Below are 27,028 nucleotides of genomic sequence, written 5' to 3'. Positions count from 1 at the left end.
TGATTCTGTGAAGCTGAGTGTGAGCTGCTGGAGCACTGGCTTTGGGGTGTGGGTCTGTGGGCCCAGGCAGTAGTCAATGAGCAGCACATTCACAAGGTAGGCTCTGCAGCAATTGCTGGAAGCCAGTCTAGGAGGGAGACACAGCTTTCTGCATGGGCTCCCCGTGGGGCAGCAGCAGCTCTCAGGTGGAGGGGAGCAGATTTCAGGCACTGTCAGTTTTGCTCCATTCTCACTACCTTCTGGGTAATGCTAATCCATGGCATATCCTTGTTCCCACCTCCTCCTTAGCACTGCCAGTGCCAAGGGTCACATCATGGGGCTTTTCTGTGTACCACTGAACTGATCCAAGACAATGGAATACCAAAGGATTTAGCTGCAGTTTCCTGTGGGACAATAGGACAGGTGGTTCCAACTTCTTGTATGGGCACTCAAAGTTAGATGTTGTGAAAACCTCCTCTGCAGGCTGTCAGAGCAAGCTCTCCTGGCAGGGACTTAGGTCCTACCAAGACAGGTGTGGTTTCCATCAATAACTTTGCTAATTTTACTGTATGCTGAAATTGATATTTTGAACTTGTCAAACTTCTGTCTGAAGTTATACCTATTCTTTCTAATATGTGTTGAAATTGCTCTAGCTGGAGGGCATTAGTACACATCACCTGCTTTCACTTTTAGTGGGTGTTTCCAACCAAAGTAAATACGGCCAAACCTTTTTTTTAAACAGATGACTGGTGAACCACAAAGCTGCAGTAGCTGAGATGGCAAAAACAACTGCTTACATATGTATGTACTTTGCAGGATTTCAAAATGAGAGTATGTCTCTCAAGAGAGCATGTTGTGAGAAGAAAAGGTGCCAGGCATAGTCTTTGTCTCTGCTCTAGTACAATATATGTCACTATACTTTTTTTTTGCACACCAGAAGAAAAGTAAACTGTGTGCTCTTCTGAAGCATAATACAGATAGACTGAAGTGACTCTGCTCACAGAGGGTTTTGCACACAGGGTGTTAGAAGACCATATTCTAAACATAATTTAGGAAATGCTGTGGTACATTCATTCAGGGAGGCACATATAGTGTGGTAATTTTTCTTTTTAAAAAAGCCCATATCTGAATGTTAATACTCTCTTAGCACAATACTTTGTCTGCAAGACTGAGATTTTGCTCACCATAAAATTTTCTATTGATTTAAAAAGAACTTCATATTCTAAGACTCTTGAGTATCATCACTGTGAAAAATGAAGATAAAAGACACATAACTTGTAATGGGGAACTTGTTCGGTCTGTAATTGTCATGTTCTGTTCAGCTTGGGAGCTCATCTGCATTATGATTGGGGGGAATCCTTTTCTTCTCCATCACCATGCTTTTTGTTCTGTTTCTTCACCTTTTATTTCCTCCTTATCCCATATTCTGCTATCCACTTGTATATGAGCTCACAAATTAAGTAGACCTAAAAAGGTGTGGGATGATGTTCCTGAAACAAACTCTGTGCCCTCACATTTAATCTCAAATTACAATCACAGGGAAAACTTGTGCTTTTATATAACTGCCTCTTTTTGGAAGCCTCTCTCAAAGCAGAGCAGTCCATATTGACTCTCTCAGGAAGCTGCTGCTCCAGTTGTTTCCAATCTTACACCATTGCAGTAGCAGTTTCCAGAGTTGATTAGAGTATATTTATTTACAGTAGAGGGTATAATATAAAATGATACTAAAATGGATGGTGATGGAGCATTAAAATGATACCAATATTAACCTCCTGGAACAGGGGCAAAGCAATGTGTGCTTGTCTAAAAACTCTACTATTCTACTTGCACCAAGTATGAAGAAACAGTGATTTCTCAGCAGTGTGAATACTGCCCTTAGGCTGATGACACCATTTGTGTCCTACACATGTTGTGCAGCCACAGAATCTCCTGGCATCATTCTACTGAAGTCTAAAATAAATGTAATCAATTTTTCCCCCTTTTGAAAAGTAACACCACAAAGCTGACATTTCTTGTTACATTTCTTGTTTATGGTATTGATGGGAAGTTGAGAATGTATTTGGATAATTACAAAACATCAAACCTAAGTATAAGACATCCAGACTACTGCTTAATAGATTTTTTCTAGGTCTTAACACAGAGAATGGCATCTAACAAATTTCCTGTTATTCTGATTCTGATATTTGTGAATCCATGTTCTTCCAGCAAAGCTTGATATTCAGAGCCACTTCTCTCCTTTCCCTCTGTCTGCACAAGCATGTTCAAAGACTGCAGCAGAGCTGTGCTCCTGTTCTTCTTTTCATCATCCAACACCATTTCAGCCAGCAAAACTGCACAGCCTAATTTAAAAACAAATGCATGCAACAGTTCAAATCCATTATCAGGCAAGAAAATTTCTGCTGTCATATAGAGGGGTGCAAACTACAAGACCTGGGTGTTTTTCTTTATCATTTATGGATTTGCTCTGCTATTAAATCCACTAATCAATGTATAATCCACTCCTCTCACAAACCCCAGGAAATTCCCTTTCACAGTATGGAGTGATGAAACACTCACAACTCAAATCACGTCTCTGCTTCAGAGGAAAAAGGGGATGACTTCTGTAGGCTTGGCATGAGGACTATAGAAAACAGTAAGACAGGAATAGAGTTGCATTTCTTTGGGATATACTGCTGTTTCACATTCATATTGAAATTATGCCAAGCAGAGAGAAGAGTGGATGGCAAGCATTACAGAAGCAAAGGAGAAGTCAATGCTTCTGTTCATTACATTCTGTATGTTATTTCTGTAGGACCCAAATTCTTTGTGGTGGGACTGACCTAAGGATGAAAGCAGAACTTAAATGATCTGATTTACAGAGTCTTCTTCTCCATATTCAGACCTGTGAGGGGAAAGGGACCCGAAGAGAGGGCTACTGACAAAAGCATTGTGATACATACTTGCCTTTTGGCCTTACACCACCTCAGATGAAAATAGCAGCAGTTCAGAGTGATTTTATTATGAAGTGCAGTGTAACATTCATACCTTCCTGCACTTTAAGACAATCTCCTCAGAGCCATTCTAACTTGTACAACTCAGACATTCGATAATCATCAAAAAGTTTTAAAACTTAACCCCTCCTCATTCTTCATGTCAGGAAAGCTTTCCTTAAGTGATGCATATTGCTTAGAATTTTTCAGTGTTAAGACTATTAAATCCACTCCTTCTACAAGTCAGCAAAAGATATTCAGAGCAACTGAAAAACTTAATTTGTATATTAGTAAAATGAGCTTATAATTCCTCAGGTGACTGGGCTGCATCACATGATTGTAGAACACCTAAGCCTGAAACAGACCACAAGAGCTCTCTAGTTCAGCCTCCCACTCAGAGCAGGGCAGCTCTGCAATCAGCTCAGCTTCTTCAGGACTGGCTTCACACAGGGAAGTCTCCAAGGACAGAGATTCCACAACCTCCCTGGACCATCTGCTCCAACACTTAATTATCCTGAGAGTGCAAAGCTGTGGTACATGACCACAGACACTATGCCCAAGGGACTAATGCTTAGTGTTGTGTTTAATCACAGAGTAAATGAAGGCTGGGTGGTAGCCAAACACATTCTATTCAAATTTTACAGTCAGAGACATAGTACTTAGGGGCACAGTTTTAAAGTCTGTGACAGTTACAAGAGTGCCAACTTTAGGATTTGATTGTTTCTGACTCAAACAGCTTAGAGCAGCTTAAGGAAGAGCATTATGAACTTCATGAATAACGATGAGACACATCTGATTGCCAGAATGAGTCTCTCTCAACATACAAACCTGTTAAGCTAAGAGCAAGCTTCATGTCAACATGGAAAAGAAACATTTTAAATTTATTCATTTGAATATTCGGCCTTATCTATTTTAAGTGTCTGTACAGATAAGATCAGTCAAAATTCCATTAATAGAAACCTTCTGCTAAGAATTAAAAACCACAATATGGTAAAGTCTGACATTTCCCTGATTTTGTACACCTGAAATGCTGTGTAGGAACCTTGATGAGTTGAGCCACTGTGGCACTTTTTCTTTACCCATTGGTCAAGAAAGAAAGTAACTCCTGATTAACTAACATCTGGCAAATGCAACTTTTAACCTTCCTCATTAACCCTCTCTGATTTGCTGGGGTTGCTGATTCAGTATTGGCACAGCCTCTTGCACACTGGTTTATTGGGACTGCTGCTGTACAAGCAACAGGCAAAAACCTCACAACTGACAGAAAGAAAGCTAGTTTGAAAGTGCAACTTTAATTTCCAGAGAGGCTTCCATTACACTTTAAAAAGAAAAAATAAATATCAAGGAAGTATCAGGAAAGAAATAAACATTAGGAGAGGTGACATTTGTGATAAATTACTTGAAGAGACAGGATACAGCATGCACTTCTCCAAATAAAGACTGAAGCATGAAGAAACTTCTATTATTTTCATTTTCATACAAGGTTTTATACATAAATCCTAAAACTCATCTCAATTAATGAAACAGAAAACATATATGGCCGTTCAACCATATTCAGAAAACTCCAGATGTGACAGTAAGCCATATGAACAACTCTCAGCTGCAGCCTGTGCAGGTAGATACTGTGGCTGGAGGCCAGAGACTGCTGAAGTTCCTCTGTGACACTACAGCTACCGTAGGAGCATGTTTTCACTTTTGTTTGTAGAAAAGGTGCTTAAAAAGACTATATATGAGATGTTTTTGAGTAAAGTCTTACACAGCAGTGAAAAAGAGGACTATCATCCCCAAATTCAGGCAGATGGTACAATATTAATTTTTAATTTCTGATAAAAATGAGTAGTAACCACTGAATACTCTGCAGAGGGGGAATTCTCTTTTAAGGTCCAGTAGAACGAAAGTATTAATGTAGCTCACTACAAGCTTGCATTTTTAACCTGACTGGCTATACACAGTTATGCCAAGTCTAAGCTTAATACAGTCTGCAGAAGAACTGGACATTTAAGGTATTTCACATGCAGGAGTTTCAGCCTGCTCCAGACACTTGTTAAAATGCACAGAATTCACTCTGGCAGAGAATTCACACTGGCAGAAGCTGCACTCCAACTTCTATCCAAGGACTGTAACAACTATGCTTCAGACAAAGGGCCAAAATGATCCTCAATTGCCAATACAAGCTGGTTGATGATGGGTATATTGCACAAGGGGTGAAAATTCAGCATCCCAGATTGTTTCTTTTCACACTACAGTGACAGAGTCTTCTTGAAGCACAGAACAGCATCTAATAAGTTTCCTGTGATCTTAATTTGTACATCTGTGAATCCATATTTCTCCAGTAGCTGTTTATATTCTGAGCTGCTTCTTTGCTTGCCTTCAGTCATACTGAGGGATTGCAGCACAGCTACAGAAGGGTGCATCTTCTGTTCATCAAGCACAGTTTCTGCCACTAGTAAGGCACTTCCTGCATTTCAAAAACAACCAAAGGTGGTTCTGTGTAAGTATTTTTAGCTTCAATTTAAAAGTTTTTTTTTCAGAGGCAATTACAGAGGTCCCCTCAGATCGATTTTTTAATGGTCTTCAGTGGAAATCAGTGAAAGAAGTTTACTTTCAATGATCTCTTCCTGGAAGCAACCATTTAATTGTTAAAAAGAAGAGAGAGTTTAGAGCACTGTCTCCAGAAGTTGAGATCACTTTCTGCCTATGCTCTTAAATTCAGCCTTGCTTTCATTTGAACCAAACAACTCCTGTAAGCATCTGTCATAACCCAAACTTTTTATAAGATTAAGACAGTCACCCAAAATTCTTTCATAATTTGTAATCAGGATTATAGTTTATGGACTAGGTCTTATTTTGCATCCTCTCCTCTGAAACAAACTTCAGATCTATAGTTGCATTAAGAAATCAGATTATCTTAGTGGTCAGGCTTTTCTGCTTTTTGTCTCCTTTGATCTTTAATACTGCCTGAATATGAACCAGCAGTGTGTCTTGGCAGTCCAAAGGGATAACCGTCTTCTGGGGCGTATCAAGCACAGGATCACTAAATCCTGTGATTTAGTCAGGTGATCACTAAACAGGTGACACCTCACTCTGTGCTGGTACAGCCTTGCCTTGAGTACTGCATGCAGTTTTGGGCACCACAATATAAAAAAAAATATATATATATATTAGGCTATTAGAGACCATCCAAAGGAGGGCCACAAAGATGGTAAAGGGTCTCAAGGGAAATCCTTATAAGGGGCAGCTGAAGTCACTTGCTTCATTCAGCCTGGAGGAGATTGATGGAAGGCCTCATTGTGGTCCTCAACATCCTCACAAAGGGTAATGGAGGGCAAGTACTGATCTTTTCACTCTTGTGACCAGGGACACGACTTAAGGAAACAGCATGAAGCTGGGTCAGGGGAGGTTTAGTTTGGGTGTCAGGAAAATGCCTTTCACCCAGAGGATGGCTAGGCACTGGAACAGGCTCCCCAGGGAAGTGATCACAGCACTAAGACTGTCAGAGTTCAAGGGGTGTTTGGACAATGTTCACAGGCACACAGTGTGACCCTTGGGGCATCCTGCATAGGGCTAGAGGTTGGACTTGAGGATCCTGATGGGTACCTTTCAACCCAGCATATTCTCCAATTCTGTGTGTAATTTTGGGTGCCTCAGTGTATGTGACCGAGATGGTGAAGGGCCGTGAGGCCAAGATTCATGAGGTGCAGCTGAGATCCCCTGATCTGTTCAGACTGGAGAACAGAAGGCTGAGGTGTGACTTCATCACCATGTACAACTTCCTCAAAGGGAGCAGTAGAGGGGGAAGGTGCTGATCTCCTCTCTCTCGCGTACCAGTGACAGGACACAAGGAAATGGAATGAAGCATCAGGGGAAGTTCAGAATGGACATTTGGAACAGATTTTTCACCCTGAGGGTGGTAGGCACTGGAGCAGGCTCCCCAGGGAAGTGGTCACAGCACCAAACCAGCTGGAGTTCAAGGACCATCTGGATGACATACTTAGTCATATGAACTAGTTTTAGTTAAGCCTTCAAGAAGCAAGGAATTCTATTTAATGATCCTTAGGTTACTTCCAGCTACAGATACTCTGATGACTCCTCATTCAAATGTAGTAGAAAGTCAGAGGCTGCATAGTTCTCATTGTATGTGTGCATAAAGTAGCACTGAACTTCAGCCAGTTTACCATATTGTGGACACTACTGAGATAGCAGAAAAAACAGCAAAACAAACTGCTGCTTCTTGATTTACCCAAAGGAACTTTAGTTGGGCTAATTTTATGTATAGAAATAAGCACACACTTAATTGATGATACAGGGCTTAGTAAGAAAGATTGGGCATGACAGAGACTGGGGATATGATACAATTATATGTGAAGCCTGCAATTACAGTAAAAGCTTATTATATATAGTTTTATTTGGAGCTTTGTTTCCTTTTTTTTCTTAATAGGTATTATCATAACGCAAGCCTACACATTTAAGCAAAGGCTACTATGATTGAACAAAAAATATCATAATTTCATACTAGTAAAAGCATTAGTGAGTGCTCATTAAAGGTACATTAACCTGCACCTTTAAGTTGACAAGATGAAAAAAATATACCTGGTCTGCAAACAGCTGATATCTTGCTTAACAGCACATGTATCTTTTCATCAGGCCAGTCATGAAGAACACGTGAAAGGATGTAAAGATCTGCTTCTGGAAGATTATCCTTGAAGAAGTCACCTGTTGGAAAACAGAGTTAGTACATTCCTACAGAAACCACAGAGTACATACTGCAAAAACAAGGTGCTTCAGCAGAGTACAAAAGTAACAAGAATGAATAGGTACAGGTATGCCCTGATTTGCAGAAAAGGAAAGTATAGTTAAAGAACAGATCATAGGCAAGAATTGTCTAACAAAAAATGGAGAGCAAATCTAAAGCAAGGAAGGAGACAAAGTTCTTTAAAGTTCTTTGTAGTCAACATTTTGATCTTGTCTAGAAATAAAATACCTCAGACAAGCACATGCAACCTCTGCTTCCAGAGTATTCAAAAATTATTAATTCATACCTCTTTAGCCACATTCTCCAACCATTTTTTTATCCCTGTCTTGAAAAATATTATGTCCCCATTTAGCATGGATCAACCTATCCTAAGATATCTTTGGGGTTGGATCAGCAGCAAAAGAACCTGTTTGTGCTCAAGGATAAAAGAAACCAGAAGAAGGATCATGTGCTACATTTACCTGACACAAATGTCACTGGAGCAGTGTGCTGTCCTGAAGGCTGAAAGTAAGAGGTGTTTGCAATGACTTCTGGAAGGTCAAATACTGTGACCTTGAGATTTGGATATACTTGTACTAATTCGTGAGCCAGAGCTCCAGTGCAACCTGTTAAAGAGTTTAAAGAAATCAAATCAAGTATTTTCTCCCAGAACCTGCAGACATTTTTAAAGACAAGGCTGTATGTAACATTGTGAAATAAAGACATCCAATCAGAACCAGAGGCAGACAGCTCAACAACTAACATGGGCAATAAGACTTCCTGGTTGATACAGCAAAGTTTTAAAGCTTGTGGAATGCAGGCATGACTCCTTACTCACACAGAATTGCAAATGGGACCTTTGCTATCAGTACCTCAAGGTTTTTCTGGGGAGTATCAAAATGTAAATGAAAAGGCAAATACTTATATTAGTTGAAGAAGAACATCTCTAACTGTTTAGCATTTACAAAACACTGATACATGAAATTTGACAAACACTCTCCAGCATAGTAAAGACTATCAAGTTCTGTAGTCTCTGCACAAGTGGCAATGCTTGTACCAATATTGGGTTAATTCCTCTGAGATGCCCACCTCCTCAGGCACTAAATAAAGTATTCTTCCTTCAGTGGCTCTGTCCCTATATAATAACACTTCCTCTGTGCAGCTCCAATCACAGGGTTTCCTTTAAAAAAAACGAATAAAGTAAAAAGCGAAAAAGTAGAGTTTCTTCTGGTATATCATTGGTCTTCAACATTTTGATGGACATATTAGATATTAATAACTACAACAATACACAAAACGAACCCATTAAAAAGAATCAAAACTTTTGTTTCAGCAGTGCAGTGTTTCAGGTTTGACACCCCAGTAGTGGTGGTTCACTACTTTCTTCAAAAGTAATCTTTTGAAGATCTTGCATATGCCTAAGTAAAGCAACAACACTGCTGAAAATGGCACTCCCAGCCCAATGCTGTATCACCTGAGCCACTATCTTCTTTTCTGTCTTGAATTGTGTAACTGACTGAGACAAACATTCACTTATCTTAAGCTATTCTAATACCATTTAGGTGACTCTGCTTTCAATTAGCTGCACTGTTATTTTATCCTGACATTGCAATATCAGAAAAATAACAGTAGATAATATTACTGCAGTTCTAGTAAAAAATACACGTCTTAAGTAATAAAATGTGGAACTGAAATCAAGCTTTTCCCTTTAATTTGTATACAAGTTCAATTACAAGCAATACCTCCTAAATCACAAGCAGATTTAAACCGTGAAAGATCAAATGCTGTAGCCACATCTCTTGCTGTCAAGTGAGCAATGCTGTGCATGGCAGCCATGAAACGTTGCTTTACCTCCTGGCTCTGATAATAGTCCTATAAAGGGGGAAAAGCAGCGTAATTAAAGTTTATTTTCATAGTTAATTGAAACTATGTACAACCAAGGCAGTAGGGGAACATGAGAATTCCCAAAATGAAAAGGTCCATCAAAAGTGCCACTGACTATTTGCTCATCCGAATCCTTTGCTGCAGTGATAATCAGATTTTTGCATCCCATCAAGAATTCTGATCACACAGACATCTTGAAAGGACAGATTTAGGAGAATGAAAGAAAAATTCTAGTGCTCCTTCTTGATATTCTCACAAATTGCTTTCATTTCACGCAAAACATTTATTCTTCCATGATGGAAAAATAACTAGATAATTGCACCATACCATAAATCAGATATGTTAAAGGTCATTCTGGTTTTTTTGATTAGGGAACAAGCAAGCATTCAGTAGCAGAATCTCATGCCTTTACCTTTTCAAGGACACACACACAAATCCCTTTACCTTTCACTTTTATACAAATTTCAAGTTATGGCTGGCTTCACAACTACCATGAAGTGGAAGTATCTCCAGGCTGTGGTATGCATAGTGCCATAGACAGCCCATAGATTCTGCTCAGGCACAACATCCTGTACACATTTGGAGCCCAGGTCCAAACTGGACACAAGCATTACCCAAGCAAAGGTGACAAACCAGATGTTTAACCAAGGAAGAGCTCCAGTGGTTAATTAAACCACTTAATTTGTATATAAATTTAGACATCTACTGCAACAGCTATCCTAAAGCAAAGTATCTTAACTCCCTTTAAAGACCCTTTGAATATTTTCCAATGGAGTTTTTGTCCTCCAGTTATTTAAGTACTAACATGAGGCTAGCAAAGCTTTTAAGTCTCCAGAAGTCCTTGTTTTGCTCCATTGACTATACTTGAGGGGTGTAGACATCTCCTTCAGGAGAGTGCCTTCATCACCACCTTGAAGTTTAATACAAATTAAAAACCTCAGGATGTAGTCTGAAGTACAATTTAAGCCAGCAGTGCTGTCAAAGACTGCTCACACTACCAGCTCTCTGCTTACACAGGCACAAATATTTATGCCCCTCAACTTGCTTCACTAGATGGGTAACTGACAAGTTAGGCTAGTGACACCCCTAAGTTATTCTCCAGTCTGATCACATCCACTTGAGCTAGTATTGGAAAAAGAATACCACAGATTGAAACAGAAGAATTAAAATTTTATCAGTAATAGATATCAGCTTGAAGCTTATACAAAACTACAAAACTTCATAAAGGAGATCAGATCCCTTCTCCACTGCATCAACACAAACCAGCTTTGACTACACAGCACAGCCTATACTGGATGAACATTACAATCAACTGACTGATGTCCAACATGGAAGGAGTACATGCACAGTAAGTTACCATCTGGTATTATAAAAAAGACACAAACATAAATTAATCAGGGCCAGAGGTTGTTCTGAGTGTGTCAGTGGGATGGGAAACACTCCATCTGGAGAATTTTTATCAGCACTCAAATTTCCCAATATATTCTGTGATTGCTCCACTACTTCACGGCCTAAAGTTGAAGGGAACAGAAGCCTGAGATTGGTGAATTGCACTGTGTTTCTACCATTTCTGAGACTGACAAACTTTCTTGAGACAGCTCTGTCTCCATTTGCCCCTAGACCAGTTCTGGGCTCCTCACAGGTTTTGATACTAATAAGAGTTTATATTACCTTAAATAGATCACCTGCTTTCTTTCCAAAGGCTCGATGATTCTGCCTGCTTCCTTCTTTGACAGCAGACTCCAAGTTTGTGAACAGAGGCCAAAGGTGATCATTAGAATGGATAATGTAGCCATGAAGTGAGTATTTACCATCTGAGGTCAGGTAGGTATTTGCTGAGTCTGTATTACTGTAACCTTATGGGAAGAACACAGTTGTAACCAGCTTAGTTTCAGTGCTTTGCAACTGTTGTTTAAAATCGGAAGGCATGTTTCCCTGCATAAATAACTGGTAAATCCTGATTTTATGATCTATTATTAAAAATTTTCCACAAAAAGTAATTCTGAAAGTCTTGTTCCTAAAGGAGCAAGTACTTAGTTTCAAAAAAGAATTTAGATGCTGGAAAATATAGATACACACCAATTTATTTTTTAAATTTAAACCAGAGTACTTCAGATACCTAATATTCAAGGGACAGTATTAGAACAGTCATTCCTCATTCTTGACTGTATTTTTGTTCAGATTATGGCTGCTTCTTCCCTGAATTCAAGCTTTCCCCGTTTTGTCTTTAGGTCTTTTTCATTTGCCTTGTCCTGTAACAGAGTTTAAAAGACTCCTTTATTTTATTTTCTTCACACCTAACCATTTCAAGTCTTACTATGTAAATGATGCACATGGAAACTTAGAACTACATAGTGTGGACTGAAAAAAGTTAATCCTAATACTGACTCCCTCATTTACACACCCATTCATGGACTGATTTGAGTTAGGAGCACTAAAGTTTAAGTTGCTGTCCACAAAGAGGGATAGATTGCAGAACTCTCCCTATTAAAAGCCAGATCCTCTGCTGAAGCCTGACAGCACTGCTGCAGCAGGAAATGGAATTTGACAGTCATTTTAGATAGAAACACAGAATCACTTCAATGGAAAAGCCTTCTAAGGTTATCAAGTACAACCTTTAACCCAGCACTGTTAAGTCCACCACTTAACCAGGTTCTCAAGTACCACATCTACATACCTTTTAAATAGTTCCAGGGATGGTGACTCAGCCACTTCCCTGGGCAGCCTGTTCCAATGCTTGGAAGAAATTTTTCCTAATATTCAATCTAAAATTCCCCTGGCCTACCTTGAGGCTGTTTCCTCTTATATTGCATCTTTTTACAAGATGGTATCTTGTAAAAAGAGACCATCTCCCACCTGGCCAGGTCCTCACACACAGTTGTGGAGAACAATAAGGTCTCTTCTGACCCTCCTTTGCTTCAGGTTTAACACCCCCAGCTCCCTCAGCCACTCCTCATCAGACTTACTCTCCAGATCCTTCATCAGCTCCATTACCCTTCTCTGGACATGCTGCAGCACCTCAGTGTCGTTCCTGTCATGAGGGGCTCAAAACTGGCCACAGGATTCAAGCTGTGGCCTCACCAGTGCTGAGCACAGGGGCACAGTCACTGCCCTGGTTGTGCTGACCTCACTACTGCTGATGTAGGCCAGGATGCTCTTTGGCAACCTGGGCACACGCTGGCTCATGTTCAGCTGCTCTTGAACACCACCAGGTTTTCAACTGGGCAGCTTTCCTGCCACATTTCCCCCAGCCTGTAGCACTGCATGGGGTTGTGACTCAAGTACAGATGACAGATCTGAGTTATTACACTGTTTCCTGAGACTGTCCATGCAACCTTTTCTTAGAAATTTGGTAAGTATTATGTCCAGAGATCAAAAACAATCTAAGATTTCTATAAAGGAGACTTGAATTTGTTCATTACGTAAAAGCTTCCCCCACATGAAACAATTCCAGCTACTACTAATGAAAGCAAAAGAATTCTTTCCCCTCTGCCCCAAATACAAGTTACCCACAATATCAAGTCAGAACCTGTGACCTTAAAGACATCTCTGCCTGTCTTTTAGTACCATATACAGTTGCAGGGAGGGTAAATTAATCACCTTGTGGTGTTTTCTCCAGTAATCCAAGAGAAGCACATGCATCAAGGAGTCTTTCAGTTCCACATACAGAGGTTCCAACATCATTTGCAATATCCACAGCCTTCATTGGACCTTTGTCTTTCAGATGATCAAATATCTTCAGCTTAGAGGCTACAAACAAAGCCTATGTGTAGGTAAGAAATTGTTATCATGCTGTGTTTAAAAGACTGCAATCAAAAAAAACAAAAGAATGATATTGTTTGCCTAGAATTATTCTACACAACTACTGGTAAACTACTGCAATGCAATTTAACAAGCCTCCTAAAAATTGCTCCCTTCCTTCTCAGAGGACTTCAGTACCTTGGCCAAGTAACAACTTTTAACAATGGTGTTTGGGAGAGAAGGGAGCTCACAGTATTCTGGAACGCAGCCAACAAATTTTGCATGAAGACACACTACTTTATTGAGATATTTAGCACTTCCCCATCTATATGACTGTGACATAATAGTACATTCTTAAGCATATGAACCAATACCAAAATTTGATAAAAAAGTTTATTATTAAATAATTATTAAAAATTAAATTTTATATACCCAAAGCATAAGAAATTCAAAGCTCTCCACTAAGATAGTGTAACAGCTTCAGCTGCTAAAATACAGGTCTTTATTTTATTAAAGGGAAAAAACCCAAAATTATTAAGAACAAAGATAATTAAACATCATAGGACAACTGTACTACAGGCACACCTTAACAGGACGTGTACACATGGAATGGGGACAAAAGAACAGCTAGTGCTTGATGGTGAAGAAAAGCTCATGGGCAATGGCTGCCTTAAATTGAAAACCTTAACTGAACTTTTTTAAAGACATGTAAACCAAACTAGAGAGTAAAGTTATTAGGGTATGGTAATATATACATTTCCATTCAAAATTAATTTGTAATTCTACAGTTTCTATATTCTGAAGCAGGTAAAACCAAAGAACTTATGGAGAGCACAACAGTGGAATCAAATTCAGAACCACAAAATCCATTTCCTTACAATTGCAAGCAACTATAATGAAATTTAAATCTAAAGGTAATCAAGGAAAGAAGGGCCATGACATTCTACTTAATAAAAATCAAAGGGAGAAAAAGAGATGAACTTTGAAAGATAGGTCTGCTACTGCATGTATTTATATTCTATCATCTTCACATCTTTTTGTTCTATTTTATAACAACTTTGTCATTCTGATAAGAATATATAGCTAGGATTTATAATAATTCAGGATTTCGCAATACTGATCCAGTTACATCTAGTTTACAATCAGATGGCTTCCGAGACCTTCCCAGTCTTTGGACTGATACCAACTGGAAACTATTAGGACAGGAAAAAGAAGGTGAGAAGATAAGGCAGAAAACTTGGCTGACCTACCTATTCAGCAATTCTCAGTGCAAAAAAAAAAAAAAAGTACTTAAAGAAGAAAAAAAATGTCAAAGATCTGAGTACAGATCAGACTATGTAAATTTGGAACAAAGTAAACTTCAAAGTTTTTTAACTTACAAGTATTTAACCCTGATCCCCTCTTGTTCTGGAACAGAGCAGTTCCGAGGAAATTAGGCAGCAATACCTTCACCTGCAGGAGACTTTACTCTGCTTTATAAAGTTCTTGAAGAATCACAAAGAATCAAAGTTCTTGAAGAACTTACTCTGCTTTATAAAGTTCTTGAAGAATCACTAAATTCATCCAAGAATCAAAATGAAAAATACTTGAGAGTTTTTGTGGAAATAAATGCTTCTGTGTACTTATACCTATTCTGCATATGGAAACATGATGAGTTTTGTCAGATCACAATTCATTGCTACTGGTAATTAATTTTACAAAGATCCATGAAGTGGGAAAAAAAAAAATCCCACTAGCTCAGCATGTGACTTTATACTGGAGTAATGAGAAAGTAAAGCTCTTTCTTCTATTTCCGGCCTCCACTGTCTTTCACTGCATAAAACTATTCAGCATCACATCACTGTTAACAGTATATGTAATATACAACCACATGCTGATTATTCTCCATATTTATTTTTATTTAAATTGAAGAAATGCTAAGCATCATCTCACCCATTCAAATACATCACTCCCTATAGATACACAAGAAGTTCACAAATGCAGCAGCCTCAAAGTCACTTTATTCCAAACCTCTCAGGACAGCTTTGTATGCCTGCGAGCAGCACTCACAGAACCACACCACATGATCACACTACAGTCTTCCTTCAGAGCTGAGCACAGCTCTCCACTGTTTCAGCAAAACTATTGTTCACTGGTGTGCCCCCTCCATTCACCTCAAAGTTGCTGGATCTTTACTTCCAGGTTTGCATTTCACAGCCACTTTAGCTCTTCTTTCCCACCTCTTCCTAAAACACAAACAGCTTGATGGAGACCAGTGATTTATTAGAATGATCACTGTTCATTTCTTCTTCCCTTTCTTTACTTCTGTCTTTGCCACACTGGAACTATGTAGAAAATCTGGGAGTACTTAAAATAGCCTGCTATGCATTTCTCATTATGCCTGGCTGAAACAGAGCATGTGACCTTGTTTGTGAGCTGTTATGAGTATGCCTCCATTAAATATGGATATTACCAGTTAAACACATCCAGACATGAAACAGGTTATTAATAAATAATATTCTGAATAGGCAATAAAAAATTAGGATCTTCCACAGAATTCTAATGCAAAGCATTAAAAGTTACAAAGGAAATATAATATATACAAATCTTGTCACAGTTGTAAGTCAGGTGAGTTAACCACATTAAATGCTTTCTTTGAAGAGTATATCATTCCAGCTTAGTTGTGCTCTTCTGGTCAGTAAAAAAAGAAAAATCTGCAACTTCTTTTCCCTCTCAAGAGATAAAATTATCAAACAGGTAACTGAAATTTCATCGAACACAAAAACAAATACAAAAAGACAAACCCAGCAATGTTTTCACTGCACCAGAAGATTCAGCTATCTTAACATTCTCCAGAACATCAGTGATCCTTTTTTACTAATTATTAATACATCCCTTCCCCAGCTGAAGTATTTCACAATAACTGTTACATACCTGAAATCCAGTGAAACAAATGTATCAGATAATATAATTATTAGTTTTATTTTCCCCTTACCTTTGAAGCTCTAAATCCATCCATCAGCTCTAGAATTTTGGATGGAAGTTTTGATGCACTCTGTGACACTCCATTCTGATTTTCCAAAGGTACTGTAAAATCAGTTCTGACAGCAGAAGTGTTATCAGAATTGTAAGCAGCTCCTGAGGAATGCATCCCACTGCAGTCCAACTTACTAGCAACTTTGTGCTCTGTGAAATTTGAAGATTCACTTTCTCCATCACTTAGGTTCTCAAAAGTGTCCACAGAAGGGATAGAGTCATACTTTTTATGTTGTACATTATGCTTAGAGGGTGGATAGTACAATTCTGCTAGCTTTTTGCAGAAGTGATTCAGAGGAAATCCCACCACATTCAAGAAGTCTCCATGGACATACTCAACTAACATTCCACCAAGGGCCTGGATACCATATCCACCAGCCTTGTCCCTGGGGGAGAGAAAGGAAAAAGAGAAATCTATAACATAGCTCTAATCAAGTTAAGAGTAGAGGTATCACAGAATACTAATAAACCAGCAGTACTGCAGAGGCTGGAATAAAGACTTGTACCTAAAGTACAGGCAGATTAAATCTACTAGGTCTGCTCAACACTTCAATTTGTAAATCACAAGATAAATATAAGGATCAGTATTTCTACTAAGGGTGAGGAGGTCAAAGGTCTTGATGCTTCAGACAGTGCAAGTGCAACAGTCACCTAAGCAGCAGGTGACTGCAGTCAGAGTGTGTTGTCGTAAGTTACCAAGCTGTGGCTACCAAAAATGTAACAGGGTCACCAAGAGCAACACTGCCACTGGGTCACCAGATGCATACTGACCCTCACCCAATTCCACAAGAGGCTGGAAAGCCTTTGGGAATGTCATGTCCCAAAGGAGCTCAACAAAGATGACCTTTTAGACCCTTTAGATGATCATAGAACACATCTTGTAGATCTCAGTCATAAGAATACCTAAAATGAGGATTGGGAAGACAGGATTTTCTTGGAAAATAGCAACCTATTCAAATGAGATCCACTACTCTATTTAGCCCTATCCATCCATCTCTTGTCCAACCATCTGAGATAGAATAGAGTTGTGGTTCATAACACTATGCTCTTAGATGTCATGGTAATACTGGTAATTTGGCACAGGAATGTACATGCTCAGAAACTAACCGTGGAAATCTAATTTTTCTTTAGTTGTAATTATGCAAATTCCACAGATTGGAATGGAAATATATACAAGTCAGATAAACTGCAGTAGACCCAACAATTTTACTGTTCTCATACAAGGAACAAGGCAGTTAAAAGTATGTTTCCTAAATAACAGCAGAATCTGAAAGCCTGTGTCAGCAAGCTTAGAAACCAAAGGTCAGTCAGTCTCAGATCTATTTACTTAAGGTAGTATAAAAATACACAAACTGCTTGAGAAAGAAGGTTACTACACAAAAAAAAAAAAATTGCTAATTTTTTCATCTGAAATTTCATCAGAAACAGCTCTTTATTTTTTGTACTTACCTCTGGATTCCCTTTCTAATAGCATGCTAAAACAAATAGAGGAATCGGTATACCAGCGAGTAGGATTTTCTGAATTGCTACAAATTGTGGAACAGGAATTTTCCTTTAATCTTGAATTGTAAGCACTACCTTATAACTTTGTCATTATTTAAATTATTTCTTATTTTATAACATTCTCATGATTTACATCAACTAAATTAGGACTATTATAATGACTAAAATGTCCTCTCATTTTTCAATGAAATTATAGTTGTTTTGGTATATACTTACACATAGGCAAAAAACAAAAGCAGCAGTATCATACTCCCAGCAAGAACATTAACAGAAATGACTACATATTGATTTTTCTACGACACTATGTTCTGAGATTGGATCCTGAAAAGAACACTTATATTCTGTATGTTATTCCTTCACAGTAAAATGTGAAACTGTAGAGCTGAAGGCTCTGTCATCACCTCCTTCCCAGACTGAAGTAGAGCCCTTTGATTTCATTGCCATCAGAGGAGAGCTACTATAACCACATAGGATTTTCAGGCTAGCAGTTGTAAGCAGAGACAGATAAATTTGTTCATAAGGGAAAGATTACAAAATAAAAAGCTGGTCAAAGTCTACTCATTATATAAGCCCAAAACAGTTAGGATTACTGTGGTACAGCCTTCTTTCTACAGATACACAGAAAAAAAAAAAAAAAGAAACAGTGCCTGCAAGTAGAAAGAGGATTAGGAAAAAAAATAAAAAACAAAACATCTTTCTGAAGCCAAAATTTGAAGGTTTTTATAGCATCATCACAGACTACCTTGAGACAGCAATTTGTCCTCCTTCCTTACCCATACTTTACATCAGCTATGTATTTCTAGTATCACCAGTGACTGACTTACATACTATACGCCAATTTTCTTCTTGCTAGAAAAAGAACTGAATTTAATTCTCAACAGAACTAGTAATTTTTCTTTTTTGTTTCATGGGATTATTGACTCTTGTATTATTTCAGAAAATTATTTTACCATGTAATTTTTTTATTGAAAAATAAGGAATGGTCACTTTTTGTTTAGAAAAACCTGTATGCATAGAATTGTGTAACCTGTATGAGTGGACATGGAGGGAACAAAACTAAACAAAAAAAAAAGTGCTGTGAGATACTTCTCCTTACCGTTTTGCAAAGTTTGTAGGACACTGTGTTTAGTAGTTCCTTTGCAAAGTCAGAGTAAGTGCTTCCTATTATATAAACATAATAGGAACATATATAAACAGGATTATATAAACAAAGATCAATTGGCTTCTACCTCAGAGAGTAATAAAATACATTCTCTGAACCTGTGGTCCCTGAGAAACCCTTGATGTCACACACTGTTTTTAGGAGAACTAACAGAACAACCCAGCACTGCTCACAAGCTGTTTTGGTGCAGCAAAGTACTGCTAAAGCTATTTGCTTCCAGAAGAAATATTCCAAAATATTTTTCAACCTCATTCTTCCTAAAAATCCATGGTCATTTCTCCTTCAAACTGCAATTTTATGGCCCACTAAATCTAAACATCATACTAACTAGCATAGTAAACATCACCTTCCAAAAACCTACATAGGAATTTATTACAAGCTGTAGTCTTGCCAAAATATTCTCTCCCTATATTCCAATTTAAAAGCAGTCTATTCAGTAAACTGTGAACCTTACATATTCACAAAGTATGCCTCATTTACACATAAGCATTGAAGTATATCCAAAGTCTACACTGGTTTATTTTCCCCAGTAAAACGTGGCTTTATTGTTTTATAGCACAAATGAGTTTAAAAACCACCACAATTTCTTACATGGTCAGAATCGAAGCTACAGGGACAAAAGTTCACATCGTATCACCTGATATGCAGTCCATAGTGCTAACTATGCCTTCAGGCAGCTTCAGCTAACACAAAGAGAAAACAGATTCCTTTCCCTTGTTGTCTCCAAATAAGTACTTTTTCTTTTTTTAAGCAATCTAGTGAACTTCATCGTAGGAGTAGTAATTAGGCATTCTGTTCTCATCCAATTTCTTCCACAGAATCACTGTTGTCTGGTATATTGTCTTTGCCAATGTTGCCTATATAGGTCAGTAACTATATTACCAGTGCAGCAGAAATACATAAACTGAAGGACAATTCTGGCACAGCAACACACATACTGTGTTTTCACTTTTCACAAGGATAAGTAAAAATTAAGCTGGTGTTCCTTGCCTCAGAGCAGTGATTTTGATAAACTAAATGCACCAAATTCTAGCTTTCTCCCAATACAGTTCCATGATGCCTTGATTATCCAACACTTAATTCTTTTCACCTGTTTGTAATGAACTATGCATTGTCTTGGGCACTGAAGATCCCTGAATACCTCTGCTAACAGAAAGCTAATTGTATATTGCACAATTGCTTGCTCTAATCCAGAGTATTTCAAGTCTTCACTTTTCAAGTTCATTCGGGTTCTAACAAGGTAGCTCATTTTCACTGGAAAAATGACAGCTTTGCACAAGACCTAAATAACAGTGACCTTGCATCACCCACACTATCATTTATCATATACACAAAGCAAAATTTCACAGAACACAGGACAATGTTTTACACTGGCTTAATAATGTACTCCAAGGCCTACTCTCAAGTGTTGTGTGGTGGCATCAGGGTCTTACTTACATTGGCTCCCCACTATGAATATACTCCCATAAGAGCTCTTCAGACAGCTCAGAAAATTTTACTTTAGTCTCTTCATAGAAATCGGTGATTTCCATCTCTAGCTGATTGTCTACAGAAAGAAAAAGGCCTTATTAGAAACAGGAATTATAGTTTAGAGAGCATAACATCTAGGTTGTATTTCTTAATCATTTGACAATTTTGGTTGAGAAAAATTAGATATATTGCATAGATGTATGAAATGACTAATAATGTTCTTTACAGACAGTGTGCTCAACTTCCTCAAAAGTCGGAGTTTACATTTTCAACCTCTGCAGTCCTGTGTCAGAGCTAACAGACTGCTCTTCCTGTATGGAATATATTCTTAAAATTAACAATCCTTGCACAAAACTTTTTATGGATGCTGGCACACACATCTAGCACTGAGTACAAAGAAGGCGACAAGCACGCTTCCAACTTTATGACTGTTGTCAAAGAACTCTTAACAACGTATCAGAGTCCAACACGTAGCTGTCATAAAAGTGGGTACGTGCAGCTGCACCTGCATTTCAGACTTGGGTATCCAGCAGTCCCATCAAGAACCATTGCTGTCATCTTCCTATGACAGGGTTCTAACAAGGAAGCTCATTGTAGCCTTGCACAAATGAGTGTGCACATGACAGATTATTATCTCTCTCTACTCTTTTATATAAACATCAAGCATCTCCTGTTACCACAGTTCTGGCAGCAGTGGAAATGCTTGAGGAGGAGTAAAAAACATCTGAAGTACCGACCAAAGGAAGAATGCTAATCAATTTCTAATGGTGATACTGTGAAGCCCAAACAAAATTTTAAAAATTGGTGCATATGAAGACATTACCGTGTCTTTCAGTATTGATAACAAATTCTAGTCAGCTCAAAATAAAAACTTCATCTTTAACAAGTTAAAACACTGTAATTATAAATTGTAAATACAGTTTATAATAATTCTCCAAAACTGTTCTATCTATTGCATCTCTTGGGGAATATGGTGACTAAAGGTATATTTTTATTCATCTGACTGTGATGCAGTTCAAATTTGTAAACTTCAAATGAGATGTGCTGTTATAGCATCACTATTACAGTTGGGGGCACTTAACTTTCTTCCTAGAGTAAACAGTTAAAGGTGTTATTTACATTGCTGGGTTGCTCACAGAACTCCTTGGTAACATGTTTTATTTCTTTTGTAGCAGCTCTCCCTCTACTGTACTAGCATATTAGCAGTACTGCATCACTAACTTTAATTCTATTTTATAAGAGTTAAGAGCAACCATTCCAGAAATGATTAAAAACTGTTAATTTGTGTGCAGAAGGACTATATCCAGCGACATGTCTGCAAAAGCTCTACTGAAAGACTACTGGCACAATTATCAGACAATGCTCTTCAAGCACTTCTCAAATTATATTAATGGTATAGTTTCCATAAAAATGACTCCCTTCGTCTATAAATTATGCGATAAAGAACATTGGTGTATTGCTCCCTACAGCTTCTTAACAGTCTCAGGCATTAAGCTTCAATTGGTCTAAGCGCAACATAGAATGAAGTTGATATGGATCACATCCAGCTCAGTCTCTCAATCTGTAGATACCTTACTTGAATTTAATTTAGAATATTCCCCAACTTATACTGGCCTTTCAATTAGTCTCATAGATTTCAGAGACAATATTTCTGATCTCCATTGTGTCTTGTTGCTTTCCCTTCTGTGTAAAAACTGAATACAGGAAGAAGGTTGTTTTTTGTGGGGAGTCTTTAATTTATATTTTGATAAGGCAGTTATTGAGTAGAAAACCAATTCAGACTGTATATGAAACATTTTCATCCTGTTTCTTTACTTGTACACACTATTATGAGAGGAATTTTGAAAACAAATATTGAGTAGTAATAAAATCAGGCATACCTTTACTGCAGCAGTGTATAATAGCCACACCTGTGAAAACACTGTGCTCTTTCCCATTTAACCTGTCAGGCAAAAAATGTCCATTAAGCAACAGTCCTATGAAATGTTCTACATTATTATATTGCTACACTCTGAGAAGCAGACCATTACATAAATGTATCACTCAATGGATCTGACATGCATCCTAAACAAATAAATTTTATTTCAGTATCACTGAAAAGATAATGGCAAAACAAACTAAAAACAACCACATAAACTACCAAAAGCTGCAGTCATTTCAAGGTTCCAAAATACCATTTGTATAAGAGTAGTCCATGCTATCAACTCATTCACTGTACATCAGGGAAGTGACTATTCCAAGTGCATTAGAAAAGGCCAGTTGGCATAAATACTACTGTTACAGCCATCTTCACTGAAAACTGGCAATAAATAGCTAGGTGATGCAACTCAGACTAAACATGTAATAGGGAACTAGAGCATATGCTCTCATTTCACCCAGACTGGCCCCCAGAGACCCCATGGCAAACCAGAGTGCAGAGAAGAGCCCAGATTGCCTTACCCCTAGCTCTCTCTTGTAGCGGCTCCAGAGTGCCACGCTGTGGCCAATTAGTTCTGAGGATTTTATTATCTGCTGTGTAAGCAACAGATGTATAATGGCAAGGGACTGATTGTGAATCTTTGAAGAGACTATTTAAGGAATAATCTCGTAAAGATTAGCCAGGATATTCCTGGATGAGATCAGAAGTATCTCACGTGCTCTGTCCCCCACAAGATTCTAGACCAAATTCTAAGATGAAACAGAGTGTGAAAATTTTCACTTGACACATTGGATATATGCAAAGATACATCATCTTGTCTGCCTTTTTCCTTGGAGTTCTAAAAAGTTAAGTGTTAAGTACTTTTCATATCCCTAATTAAGAGATTGACCTACTAAACTTACAACAAACAAAACTCCCAAAAATTTGCATGTATCCCTTCTGTGCAACCCTTTTGAGAATCGAAGTGATGGAGAAATTGCATCTTCAAATTTCATGTCTTACTTAAAACTACACACCTTGATAGCATCCTGTAGGCATCTTGCTTATCAACTGGTTTCTCCAGTATCTGCTCATCCACAGACTAAAACAGAAAAACAGAGAGAGTATGCTGCTTTTGCTCACTTTTCAGAAAGTGACGTCAGAAATTATGTTCATATCATGATTTCAGCTAGGGCTCAAACTTGAGTCAATTGAGTAGAGCAAGAAGCACAGATACTTTGGTGGAACAGGTAATTAAGTGTCAAGCACATGAGTCCCATACTCTACCCTTCAATGGGTGCCCCTCTCAAACAAAAGGATAATTTAACTTTTTCTGTCCTTAACAGTTCACTGTCTCTGTGAAGAGGTCAGGTACAAAGGCACAACATAGAACAGTTCACAGGATCTGGACTTCTTGACAGACAAGTCACCTGAGAACAGAACTTCCATTACATATTAGAAGATCCAAGGCAATACTTATGGCAATATTAGCATCCCCAAAACCAGTAGCAAGGCTTCTAGCTCTCAATACTTCAAAAAGCTGTTGGAAAAAAACCCGAAAAGCCACATCAACAAACCCCATAAAGATGTATCATAATGCAGGTATAGCCTCACAGTGAAGGCAGCTTTCAAACTTAAACCTAGAGATACAAGTATTTTCTACACTTGTCATAAATTAAAATAATGCTAAGTCACTAAAGATTTCTTACCACAATAGTGTCAGCTCCTATGACAACATCAGGTGTTCTCATATGCTTCTGCAAAAGCATAAGAAAGAAGGCATTTGTCAGAAGATGCAAAGAGAACAAAATCTTTTAAGACATAAGGTAAGAAAATAACAGTTTGCTGGTTTAGAAGTAAGGCTCTACACTGACCTGAAAACAGACACTATTTCTCCTTTTGCACTGTTCGCAAAATAGTAAACATTTATATCACCATAAAAGTGAGGCTTGAGCACATCATTCTCAAGCCACAGACTTGCCCACATATGTTACTGAAGAATAAATGCATCCAGGAAATAAAGTGCATTCTCAAAAGTCAAGCTGGTCTTCAAGGTAGCAAACAATTCCTTTAAAGGAAGTGCCAAGTGTTTGGAAGCCAGAGAGTACAGTCCTCTAGGATCATTTCTCCAAGCAAAATTTTACTGACAAATAAACCTGGTTTTTTTTAGCTACACTTTGTGTTTTTCTCTCAAAAGGGAACACAGTCTAATTTTTTAAATATGAGAAGTAGTGATACATAAAAATTCCTTGTAAATCTTTCTTGACTTTAAACAGTACCTGTCCTTATAGCTAAGTTTTGATTTACCTGCTTATTATAAGGTATACTGCTGTTACTTATCACAATATGATATGAAACCTGCCTGTAAGTGTTGCCATTATAATAAAACATTTATAGGGAGGCAATTCTTCTAGACAAAGACTTGATGTGCTCTAAATGGCTCAACCATATCCAGAATTAGTTTTAAAAATTCCTATAATGAAGAAGCATTGTGAAATCCACTGAACTAGCATTATCACCAGCACAGTATTTTGCAATGAAAGCCCAAAGTGAGTCATTTAGTGAGGTTGGGTTTAAAATCCACTCTTCTATGTTGTACCATTGTCTAGAAAGCAGTTGACAGAATCCTGGGTAACGATTTACATTGGAGACCATGCAATATTTGCTTTGAAGAATGGTGACATCTGGCAACACTGTTAATATAGTGTTCAACATTCCTTTTCTGTCGCTAGAATAGGATCAGCAAACACCCCTCTCTTTCAGAGCCTTATGTGATCACAGCCAAGGGCATAAATCAAACACCACTGATAGTGTAAGTTGCATCACTGGTTTTGATAAAATTTAGGATACAAAATGGATGCCTCATGTAACAGAATCTGAAATAATATCAACTTCTCCCTTCTTAAAATTAGAGATACAAATTCTGTTCTAAAACATTGTAGGCAAAGAAAGAGTATTTTTTTTTCTGCTTTCCTCCAGCACACACAATTTCTGAACTATTCTTATCACTCCTTCAGTGAAAGCTACAACAAAGCACTGCAATCAATGTTTTTCCGTGGAGTCTGTCTCCACAATCAAGCAATATGTGGAATGAAGTTAACCATACACCTGACTGTTGAAAGAAATAATGGAATTTATATCCTGCACAAGAGTAGGTATGATGCTGACAATAGATGCAGGCCACTTCAGTTTGTGAAAAGCTTGAACTGCAGGCATGAAACTTCTGATTAGGTAATTCAAGACATCATCTTTCACAAATGACAGGAAAACATCCATTAGCCTTCAGTGGAGAAAAAGGACTGAGGGATCACTTAAGCAGTGCAAGCAAATTAAGTCACAGTAACATGCAACACCTAAAGACAAAAAGCTCATTGCTGTAATAGTAACTTACTACATGCATTCTGTTTGCTACTTCAAGAGCTTTCTGTTTTGCTGTTTCCACAGCATACTCATAAGGGGCTTTAAAAGATGACTTTTCTAGTGTCTCCTTAAACCAGGATGGAACCACCTCAAACCGCAGGCCCTGTAACACAGGAAAGCGATGCAGTCAGTCTGACCTCATCATTAAACATTGCTCCCAAGGCACATTAAACGAATAGAAAATCTGACATCTGTTTTTTACACTTGAACACACCTGCCCCCAAAACACACACAAAAAAACATCCCCAGTGCTTCTATTGGTGTTTAGTGCATACATATCCTTTGCAAGCAATCTAAAACAAAGCAATCAGAACTTTGAAATTGGTGTGTATACTTGATTTTGCCCTTATTTATTAGAACCTAATCACATTTGTAATTTCATTATTCTTTTCATATAAAAACTAATATAAAAACTATACTGTTGTATAAGCTTACACACTCCATAAACAGAGGATTATACTACTGGCTTTTTTTAAATTTAATCCATCCATAGCACTTTACTTATGCAACAGCAGTGCACATTCTTTACAGGAGCTTTACTGCACTTTATATGATAAACAGAAAACAAAACCAAACAGTTTCTGATTGGTTTCGTCAAACAATGCCGAACTATTCTTCCAACTTTTTGCTTCTAGGCTACATTTGTACATTTACTGCACCCGGCAGGCATGCTATGTTTCTAATAACTTAGCGTATGACTGAACCTCGGTGCTTCTCCACACATCCGTATTTTGAAGTTATTTCTTCCACTAAAGCTCAGTTTATAGGTTGAATTATTAAGAATGGCAATACTAAGCAACCGAAGTCCGATAGGTAATACCCAAGCGCTATTCAAAATCCTCCCGCAGCCCGCCCAGCGAGGCCCACACGCTCCTCCGCAGGGACTGAAGGTCTGAATGACAGGTTACGGCCTCCTTTACTCCGCACTAGTGCCTTTCAGAAAGGACGCATTTCCTCTATTCCCCGCTCCCCTCCCGCTGGTCTCACGGAGCGGGGGCCGGGAGGCGTCGGGCCCGCAGGCCGGGCCGGCCGTGCGGGGCGAGCGGCCCCGGCCGCACTCACCACGTTGGTGAGGATCTCCTGCCGGCGCGGCGAGGCGCTGGCCAGCACCACCCGCTTGCTGACCAGCTTCCCCAGCACCGGGTTCAACACCATGGCGCCGGCCGCCGGCACTCCGCCTCCGCTCCGCGCTGGCCGGGGCGGGGAGGCGGCGGCCGCCCTTTATGTGGCGGCGGGGCCGGGGGCGGAGCCGGCCG

General features: G+C 38.5%; 1 protein-coding gene across 2 annotated transcripts; it reads right to left on the bottom strand.

Annotated features, from left to right (window-relative positions):
• Positions 1–1,987: 1,987 nt before the first annotated feature.
• On the bottom strand, positions 1,988–27,009 carry ASMTL (acetylserotonin O-methyltransferase like). Of its 2 annotated transcripts, none has more exons than XM_072931961.1 (13): positions 26,835–27,009; positions 25,744–25,875; positions 24,062–24,109; positions 23,390–23,454; positions 22,336–22,397; positions 20,423–20,531; positions 16,280–16,706; positions 13,165–13,327; positions 11,236–11,420; positions 9,423–9,552; positions 8,163–8,306; positions 7,539–7,661; positions 1,988–2,318 (listed from the first exon to the last, which is right to left on the bottom strand). In XM_072931961.1, the coding sequence occupies exons 1-13, from the start codon at positions 26,925–26,927 to the stop codon at positions 2,104–2,106; spliced, it is 1,896 nt and encodes a 631-aa protein (XP_072788062.1). In that variant the 5' UTR covers positions 26,928–27,009; the 3' UTR covers positions 1,988–2,103. The 2 variants fall into 2 exon arrangements, with proteins under 2 accessions (XP_072788062.1, XP_072788056.1); XM_072931955.1 differs by having other exon boundaries at positions 1,988–5,406; positions 26,835–27,005.
• Between the last annotated feature and the right edge of the window lie 19 nt (positions 27,010–27,028).

The sequence above is a fragment of the Taeniopygia guttata genome, chromosome 1 (assembly GCF_048771995.1).
Source record: "Taeniopygia guttata chromosome 1, bTaeGut7.mat, whole genome shotgun sequence".
Classification (NCBI taxonomy): Eukaryota; Metazoa; Chordata; class Aves; order Passeriformes; family Estrildidae; genus Taeniopygia; species Taeniopygia guttata.
Note: the sequence above shows the minus strand (reverse complement) of the source record. Positions and strands in the feature narration are given on the sequence as shown.